Raw genomic sequence first — 10,050 nt, forward strand, 5'->3', positions numbered from 1 at the left:
GGGGGGGGGGGAGGCAGAGTATAAATTTCACAATCTTTTGAATAGTTAACAAAGAACTGATGAGCAATTTGAAAGAGCTGTTGGCAAAAATGAAAGATAATGTGCCAATTGAAGTTTCAACTATGTAGAACATGTAAGCAATAGACTGCTAATGAGAACCAAATTGAGTCTGTGAACAGTTGCACCTTAGCTACCAAGAGGATGTGGGCCCTTATTCACTATGACATCTGGGTTGCTCATGGACACATTGAAAGTTTTGTGTATATGGATATAGAGTACATGGCTGCTGAAAGTGGTCAAAGTCATGAGCTGCTTGATCAAACCCAGGTAGCAACTTCTCACTTGTCTGTGCATGGGTGGGTTACCATTGTTTTTCTTTAAATTCATTCATTCATATTTACATAATCTATTTCTGTATTATTATCTTATAATATATATGAATAGATTTTATAACATATTTTATCTCACCTCTTGTTTTTATATAACTTTTTACATCTTCACTTGTCTTCATAATCACTTTTTCTGACACATTGTTTGTATGATTAGGCTCCTATAGAATTCTTGAGAGGACTTTAGCATACAAATCACTGTTTTGTTTAGCTAAATTGCTGCAAAAAACTTTATCTGTCATGGAAACTGTTATTAACTGATAATTATGTCATTAAATTTGAACCAACTTCTTTGAAAATTCCTGTGACATCTGGTTGCTCACAGGCTTTCTTTACATTTAAATGTAATGCTCATTTATTCACATTGTTTTGATGTGATTGTTCATTTTCATTTTTACAATGACATTGTAGGATAGGTGTGAGAGGCTAGACATGGCTGGATATGATAGGTTTAAATGCAAAAGGGTTAACAGTTATTCATTTGTCAGATAACCATCTATTTTTTTGACAAATTTAAAAAAATTCTAAATATTAAATGATTATTAATTAAAACATCTGCTTCAGAAATAGTACTTGTTTCTTGAAAATTATTGTACATTTTATATTTGTTTATTTTGCTTGTTACATTAATAATCCCTGTGATTATTGAACTCAATAAGTATAGAACTAGCAAAAAATATTCACAGAGTATGTATATGTCTATATACACATATATTTTTCATTTGTAGGATTTTGAAGATTGGGATGATGTTGGGCTCAATATACCAAAACCTCCAAGCTTGTTATATCTGTTCCGAGATTATGGCACTCATGCATTTCCCTCTATAGAAACTTATGATGTTGGTTGTTATGTCAATTTAGAAAATGAACATTTAATTGATTTACAAACAAAATGGAAATGTAAAAAAGACAATTTAGTAAGTACTATAAATGAAATTCTCTCATTAAGTATTTCAATGTTTATTGAATTTAAAAAAAAAAAAAAATTTTCTTTTTTTGTACTAAACTTTTATTAAATTTTCTTCAGGAGAGTAAAATTTTTCAATTGGAAAATGAAATTATTGAAATTAACAAACAGAAAGATGAATTGATTTTGCAGCTTAATGAATGGTGAGCAATTACATATTTTTAATTTCATTTGTTGATTTGTATTTAAAAACTGAATTTGAGAAGTAAGATTGGGATAGGATTGTGGGTTTAATGTTTTCTGTGGAAAAGTTAAAACTAGGAACTAGAAGATAACAGTTCAGAGTTAGTATAAGGTATATTTGACTAACATTATAAATAAAAAAAAAATTGGGGCTACTGATGGTTAACAAATGTTATTAAAGGATGATTAATAGTTAATGTTCTTTGGAACATTAGACATTGCATTCATTATTTTTAATACATTTTGAGAACATTCAGAAATACATAGCCTTGTTTAGCTAGAACACTACTGCTGTGAAAGAACTGGATTATTGCTGATTAATGAAGAGTATAACAAGATTGGTCATTTTTAGAAATAATACATTTCTAAATCTCTCGGAGAGATTTATGCAGTAGTGATACGATGAAATAGTTGTATACTGTCAGCTTAATGTGACAATCCCATGAAGGGAATAATACTACTGTTGTTTAGACTTAGGAAGCTACACCACTTCCTGTTGGCCTTGACACATTTCCTGTGTCCTTATGTTTACAAGGGGGAGACAAGCACCTTCACCCAACTAAGCCTGCTCATCAGACTGAGGACGAGCAAAAACTCAGAAACATGTCTCTGGATGCAGACTTAGTTGGGTGGAGGTGCTTGTCTCTCCCTTGTAAACATAAGGACACAGGAAATGTGTCAAGGCCGACAGGAAGCGGTGTAGCTTCCTAGGTCTAAACAACAGTAGTATTATTCCCTTCATGGGACTGTCACATTAAGTTGACAGCATACAACTACTTCAAGATTGGTCATGTTATTAGTGAATAATACAAGATAGATAAATTTATTTGGTTTATTTGAAAAATAATCTGAATATCTCTATATAATAAAAGTTTAGATCTTTTAATCACCATCCTTTAATGTCCATTTTCCATGCTAACAAGATGTTTGTACTCAAGAAGACCCTGTACTCCACAGCAGAAGTGTTAAGGCCACTCCTTGCAAGAGTCCTGAGCTGGTGCCATGTAAAAAGCACTTGTGCTGGTGGCAAGTAAAAAGCACTTGTGCTGGTGCCATGTAAAAGTACCCAACACACTCTGTAAAGTGGTTGGTGTGAGGAAGGGCATCCGGCTGTAGAAACCATACCAAGTTAGACTGGAGCCTGGTGCAGCTCTCCAGCTTGCCAGCTCTGGTCAAACCAGCTAACCGATGCCAGCATGGATAATGGATGTTAAATGATGATGATGATGATGATGATGATGATGAAAGGTTTAGTCAGGGAAAAGAGCTGCATGCAAGGCCTTTGCAGGTTCTCTAAGCCTGGTGAAATTGATGAGGTTGAGTCCATCTGAAACAAATGCATGAAAAATATTGGTGGTGAGGAAGTTCTGAATAGATGGTACTTTGAAAAGGAAGAATTAGGAAACTGGTTAGTGCATGCCCAGGGGTAGGAGACGCACAGTATCGGGCATGAAAAGGAGAGTGGGCTTAGATGGTGGTGGTGCTCAATCAGTTGATTCTAAGAAGTAGATGTCATTGTTGCAGTAATAGAAGAAGCAGAATTACAACACAAAATGTTTGTTGGTTAGAGATTGAAGTGTGTTTGTGGGTAACTTCATGCCAGTCAGTTGGGTAGCTTTTTTTATATGGTCAAGGATGTTTCTATGAGCAGCAGCAGCAGCAGTAGTAGTCATAGCATTTCAAATGTGGAATTAGTATTCTATTGTGAGTTTCACTTGAGCTTTGTAGAAGATCAGCACCTGTTGGAAACTGAAGTATTTTCAAGTCCTGAGGTGGAAGACAAGTCTTTAGAATGCAGTTTTTGCTACATTGTGAAAGCTATGTTTCTCAAAACTCAAAGCATTAATTACTGGCTTCAAATTTTGGCTCAAGGTCAGCAATTTTGGGGAAGTGGGTAAGTTGCTTATATTGACCCCTGGTACTTATTTTATTGAGCCCTAAGGGATGAATGGTTAAAGCTGACCATGGCAGAAATTGAACTCAGAACATAGACAAAGTGCCACTAAGCATTTTACTTGGCATGCTCGCCACCTTATAGGTACTAATTATTGATTGTGTTTAAAACGATATACTTTTCTGCTACTAATTATTGAACTATAAATAGGAGTGAATTTTTTCAGCAGTGAGGAAACTAAAGAATACAAATTTTTGGTGTTTTTACTTTGCTTGATTCTCAGCACAATGGTTAGAGTAAAGTGTGCATTCAAGACTGTGCTCAGTTGTTCAGTTCCTTAATCATACAGTTGTATCTTCCTGTACTATTTTAAATTTTATCATTATAACTAAATGGATTTATTTATATTTTATTTCTCTGAAGGAGGCAAAATGCTTCATCCCCTGAGAACACATCTATTCCAAACCATTCTAGACAGCTATCCTGTGCGAATTCACACCCAGATCCTGCCAATATTGAAAATGCAGTCAACACAGTTTTGGATGGCATGAGTGACCAGGGATATTATGAACAGCAGCATTTAAACCCAAATGAAGATGAGAGGTAATAAATTATCCTCTAATTAATTTGTCATAATCAGGTGGAGGTGTGATTGTGTGGTAAGAGGTTTGCTTCCTAATCACGTTGTTCTAAGTTCAATCACACTGCATGGCAAGTGTCTTCTACTATAGCCGTGGGCTGACCAAAGCCTTCTGAGTAGATTTGGGAGACAAAAACTGAAAGAATCTCATTGTGTGTGTGTGTGTGTGTGTGTGTGTGTGTGCATGTGTGTGTGTGTGCGTGCATGTGTGCATGTATGTCTGTGTATTACTCCTTGCCTTGGCATCACATGATAGTTGTAAACAAATGTTACCATCATATCAGCAACATCCTTTGGTCTTCCTCTATTAAAACATGTTTGATCTTGGGAAAAATTTTTTTATTTGGAAACAGATTAGGGTTGGCCAGAGGAAGGACATCTGTCTATTGAAAATCTATCTCAACAAAATTCTGTCCAATCCATGCAAGCATGGAGAGAAGGATGTTAAATCGACGGTGACCACAACAATGCTGATGATAATGACTTCGCAATTACTTTTGTTTCAAGTTGTTTCAATTTCATATCAATTAATGCTCATTATTATTTTTTTTTTGTCATTATTTTACTCCCATGTGATATTTTTCTTCTACAATTGTTTCATAATTTACATACATAGTGTCGGAGTTAGTACTTTTGCAGCTGATATCTTATCAACTCTTCTTAATCACTATTTAAAGCTTGGCAAGCTGAGGGTACAAGGTAATGCCTATATCAAAGGGTTGTTATTCTTTTTTCTAACAATTTTGAATAAGCTGCCTTTCTTTTTATTTTTCTTAGTTCATTTTATTTTTAATTTTGTAAATCATACTGTCCAAAAATTATTCAGAACACTCTTTCTGCATGCAAAAACCTAAGCCAACTGATTGGCAAACTTGAATACACTATATTGTACTGATGAGATCTATTAAGTGGAAACATGTTCATAGTTACCCCTTGCCTGCATACAAAAATCAGGTTGTCTTTACCATAGTAAATTAACTTTGAGAAATTAATTCTTAATTACCTGAAATTATCTTCCCTTGATAGTTGCTAAGAATTGCCACTAGGCTTTTATTTTATTTTTGCAACTGAGGGAAAAATTTTGCTTATGAATATTTTGCATTTAGTACCTCACCTCTTAACTGATTTATTCAAATTCATGCTATTTGTTCATTTTATTTTCTTATTATATAAATTATACTGGCCAAAAATTATTTATAACTGTTTCTTTATGTGTAAATTTTTTTATTGCTAATCAGCAGCTTGGTTGGATTATATTAGATCTCTAATAGATCAAAACATGTCCTTTGTTGTCCTTTGCTTCTAAGACAAGATCACACATTCCTCTATGCATGTAAATTACTTATTAATTTCTTGAAATTATCTTCTTTCTTTTACTTGTTTAAGTCTTTGGACTGTGGTCATTCTGGGGCACTGCTTTAAAGGGTTTAGTCAAACAAATAAACCCCATTCCCCTTTTTTTTGCTGAACTGTTAAGTTATGGGGCATAAACAAACCAACACTGGTTGTCATGCAGTGGTAGTGCGCACACACACACACACACACACACACACACACACACACACACACACACACACACACACACACACACATACAGACACATGCGTGATGGGCTTTTTTCAGTGACTGTCTATCAAATCCATTCACAAAGCTTTGGTCAGCCCAAGGCTGTAGTAGAGGATATTTGCCCAATATACCATGCAGTGGGACTGAACCTAAGACCACATTGTTGGGAAGCATGCTTCTAATCACACAGCCTCACCTTTTCTTTGAGAGTCTCTAATGGTTTTCTTTCTCCAACCAAGCAGGAAATTTCAATACATTATATTTTGCTTATAATATTCAGTATTCCTCTCCTCTACAGTGAAACCTGTTCTGCTCTGGTCCATTCTCTCATACTTTTACTCATCTTTTGCCTCTCATTTCCTAGCATAAAGTTACCCCTCTGAAGGTTAGTAATCTCACAAACTGTGTGATGGCCTCACTAGTGTTGGTTATATGAAAAAAAGGCATCCAGTAAGTACTGTAAAGTGGTTGGCATTAAGAAGGGCATCCAGCCATAGAATTCATGCCAAAGCAGATGCTGGAGCATGATGCAGTTCTCAGGCCCATTGGATACTGTTAAATCTTTCAACGTATGCCAGCATGGAGGATGGATTTTATATGATGATGATGATTTGTTTTGCAGATTCTTGATGTGAAAATGTGTGTTTGTGTGTTGAAAGAGCTGTTGTATCTTGAGAGGGTTATTTTGCCAATAAGTAACACACAAACACACATTGTATGTGTTTTCTATAGGCAAAATGAGAAAATGACCCTCTCGAGTTATGCTTTGACACTTCTAGCTGAAAATGTGGAGGCAGACAAATCAGCAATTGTTAACATTTAATTCTTGAATAATGAATGCTGGTATTTGTCTCATTTAGTGTAAATGAGACAATGTCACAATGGCTAATTTGGGAAATGTTTGATCATTTATGTAACAGTAAAAATATTTTTTAACCATATAGCATTTTACTTCTAGGACTATACCACCGTCATTTGAAAAGGCTTTGCTAGAAACAACATTGAATTTAATAAAAGACCATCGAATAGTATCTGAGGTTAGTAAAAATTATGTTTATGAAGATAGCATTTAAATTGCTATTAACTATTATTTTTTTTTAAGTTAAATTTTACCACTAAAAGTTTTTTTATAACCACTGAAACTAAAAGCATTTTTCAGTGATTTATCAGATTTTTGTATTTTATCTTCTCTTAGTATAAAAATATATTTTTGTGTCCATATGATCTCACAAGTATTTCAGACAATATTTTATTTACACTTGTAAAAGATATGAGAAATTGTTTAATGCTGAAATAAAATTGAAAGTATTTTGTTTCAAATTAATTTATTACAGATCAAGAGATTTGAATGATTTCATCTTTTTAGTCTACTAAGAATTTTCTAATCAATATAATCAATATATTAATGCTGTTTTTAATATGTAAATGATTACCGACATGTATTTATTTCAAGATTATACATTGTAAATCTTAAGATTTATTTATTTGATTGTGCTCTTTTTTTCTCTTGTAAAATGTGAGGATGGTATCCTCATCTAGCTCAATGAGAACCAGTAACAGTTTTGCTGTTTCATTTTGATAAAGCATGACTCTAAATCTATTTGCATTTAGTATCCCATCTATTTACCGCCTCTATTAGTTACTTTCTGCCAAATTATATGAAGGTAAAACATTTTCTTAGTTGCTATCCAGTGGAATATTATCAGAAAGTGAGATATTAGTCTGATTTACATTTTATCATTTTCTTATCAACTGTCTTTCAAGAATTATATAACATTTATTAGACAAAAAACTGTAAATCATTTTGAAGTATTTGTTGTCTAGCTCTGGTCAACCATAATGAGACAGATCCATGATCAAAGATATCCTAGCCATGTCCATCCCATCTTTATTCTCTCAGATTATATCATCATCCAATGTTTCTTTTCAAGATGGTAGTGTGTGATTTGATGGAGATTTAGTTGGTATTTCATGCAGATCAAACCAGTGTTGGCTTGTCATTTTTCTGGGTTTCATATGATGATCATCGTTATTGGGTTGAACTGCTTGGATTTGCATGACTCTGATCTTCTACCTTTCTGTATCTTCAATGGTGTGTGACAATTATTCTCAGTGACATCCAGTGTTGTCTGTTAACTGATTGGCATTTGTCTTTACAGGATGACCAATGCATTTCAACCATGTTGAGATGTTGAAAGTAGGGTTCACTTACCAGCTCCCCTGTACTTCTCCAGCAGTGTCCAGCAAAGAGAACCCCTTTTTCTGTAATGGTGTCTGATACTTAAGGAAGCTAATTGTATAATCTTTCTTTTGGTAAGGTGTTCTTTCTAGGACTTATTCAAATGGTACAAAGCATGTGCATGTAGGTACCATCCAGCATAGTTTCAAGTTTTTTGGTTTGTGTCCAGATGGAAGAGGCATAAAGAAATGCAGATTCAACCACTGTGCAGCAGAAGAATTTCCTTTTAAGATCCTCTGAGAGATTAGATTTCCATATAATGTTGAGATTTTTAAGTACTACTGAAGCTTTACTGATTTGTATTTCACCATTTGTCTCTGTTATTTGTGTGTTGCTCCTGAGGTATGTGAAAGAATTTACTGGTTTATTGAGTTTTCAGATAATGAGGTGTTTGTTACCTTCTAATTCTGATGAATTTTGATTTTCCAGTGTTAATATGGAGACCATTACCTTCTGCAGCATCTTCCAGATAGTAACTAGGGTAGTGGCTTCTGAAATCTTATCTGACATTAGGGCTAAGTCAACAGTATAATCTCTGTGTGTTACTGCTGAGGCTTGGTATGTGGAACTTCTTGATTTTGTGAGGGCAATACCAAGTTCCTTGTGCAGAACGAGAAACATCATATAATATTGTTAAATAACATAAACAGTAAGGATATTTTATATTGAACCAATTCAGTGCAACATTAAAATCTCCAAATTAATTGTGTTGGTGTCCTATGAGTAGAAGAAATATTTGTTTCTATTTTAGGGACTGGCCTCTTCCCTTCAGAAGAATGGAGAAACATAACAAAGTTGTCTTTTAAATACTCTTACTCTTACTCTCTTTTACTCTTTTACTTGTTTCAGTTATTTGACTGCGGCCATGCTAGAGCACCGCCTTTAGTCGAGCAAATCGACCCCAGGACTTATTCTTTGGATGCCTAGTACTTATTCTATCGGTCTCTTTTGCTGAACCGCGAAGTTACGGGGACTTAAACACACCACCATCGGTTGTCAAGCGATGTTAGGGGGACAAACACAGACACACAAACATATACACACATATACATATATACGACAGGCTTCTTTCAGTTTCCGTCTACCAAATCCACTCACAAGGCTTTGGTCGGCCCGAGGCTATAGTAGAAGACACTTACCCAAGGTGCCATGCAGTGGGAATGAACCTGGAACCATGTCGTTGGTAAGCAAGCTACTTACCACACAGCCACTCCTGCGCCTATAGATTATTATTTCCAAATGTTTTCTTTATTTATGACAAAATTCTTATGATTGCCTCACAAAATTCTTATGATTTCTTACAAGAAACAAAAATTGTTGGAATGTACATATTTATTTGTTAAGATGATATTTGCAGAAAAATTAGTGATATGAATTTGCTGCTGCTACTATTGTGAGTTGCCAAGATGGGTGTGGACTAAAAGGGAAGACAGAGAAAAGATAGGAAGATGACGGTGTTTGAATAAACATATCAAATGATAAAGAATAGAATAAAAAGATTGAGAAGTTGCAAGAAAATAAATATAAATAGTTTGTTGATTTAATAAGTAAATAATCAAATAGTTGGAGAGAAGCTGGTAAAAGGTCTGGTAGTTTTCCAAAGAATAAAAAGAATGAAAACAGGAATATAAGCTTAAAATATCTATTCAAAAGAAGAAAATGAACTAAATATCTTTTACTAGATACATCATACTGTTATGTTTGCATAAATCTTTACTACAATTAGGAAAAATAAAATTTTCACATAGTTCAACAGTAATTTTCACATAATTCAAGTTCTATCTATAATCTAGAAATTTTTCTTCCATATTGTATATGTGTCATCTTGTCCTTTGGGATGTTACAATGGAATTTGATTTTCACCAGATTTGTTTTTTATAATTACTTATTCATAGACTTTGAGTAATTCTTCTTTTGCTCTGCATCATTAATATACATATTTTCATTTATTTAGTGGATATTACAAATGTCATGGCCCTTGTAATCAAAATATATTAATGCATATTTTTTTTTTAATTGCAGGTATCAAAGATTTCTGATTCAAATTCTGAAACAATTATTCTAATGTTGGCTCGGTGCTTACCTCATATAGTTCCACATGTACTCTTGGCTAGGAGAGAGGTTGGTTATTTTCTTGTTATGCACATGCTCTCTCTCTCTCTCTCTCCCCCC

At 34.1% G+C, this 10,050-nt stretch overlaps 1 protein-coding gene across 3 annotated transcripts in view; it reads left to right on the plus strand.

Moving 5' to 3' along the window:
- The window catches only part of LOC106880460 (RAB11-binding protein RELCH homolog), a 239,119-nt gene that overhangs the window by 48,592 nt on the left and 180,477 nt on the right, over positions 1-10,050 (plus strand). For all 3 annotated transcript variants that reach the window (XM_052967015.1, XM_052967016.1, XM_052967018.1), the window contains exons 5-9: positions 1,118-1,306; positions 1,417-1,499; positions 3,857-4,036; positions 6,598-6,676; positions 9,901-9,999. In XM_052967015.1, coding sequence (XP_052822975.1) covers positions 1,118-1,306; positions 1,417-1,499; positions 3,857-4,036; positions 6,598-6,676; positions 9,901-9,999 — 630 coding nt within the window. The remainder of the gene's footprint in view (positions 1-1,117; positions 1,307-1,416; positions 1,500-3,856; positions 4,037-6,597; positions 6,677-9,900; positions 10,000-10,050) is intronic.

Source organism: Octopus bimaculoides, chromosome 4 (assembly GCF_001194135.2).
Source record: "Octopus bimaculoides isolate UCB-OBI-ISO-001 chromosome 4, ASM119413v2, whole genome shotgun sequence".
In the NCBI taxonomy this organism is placed as follows: Eukaryota; Metazoa; Mollusca; class Cephalopoda; order Octopoda; family Octopodidae; genus Octopus; species Octopus bimaculoides.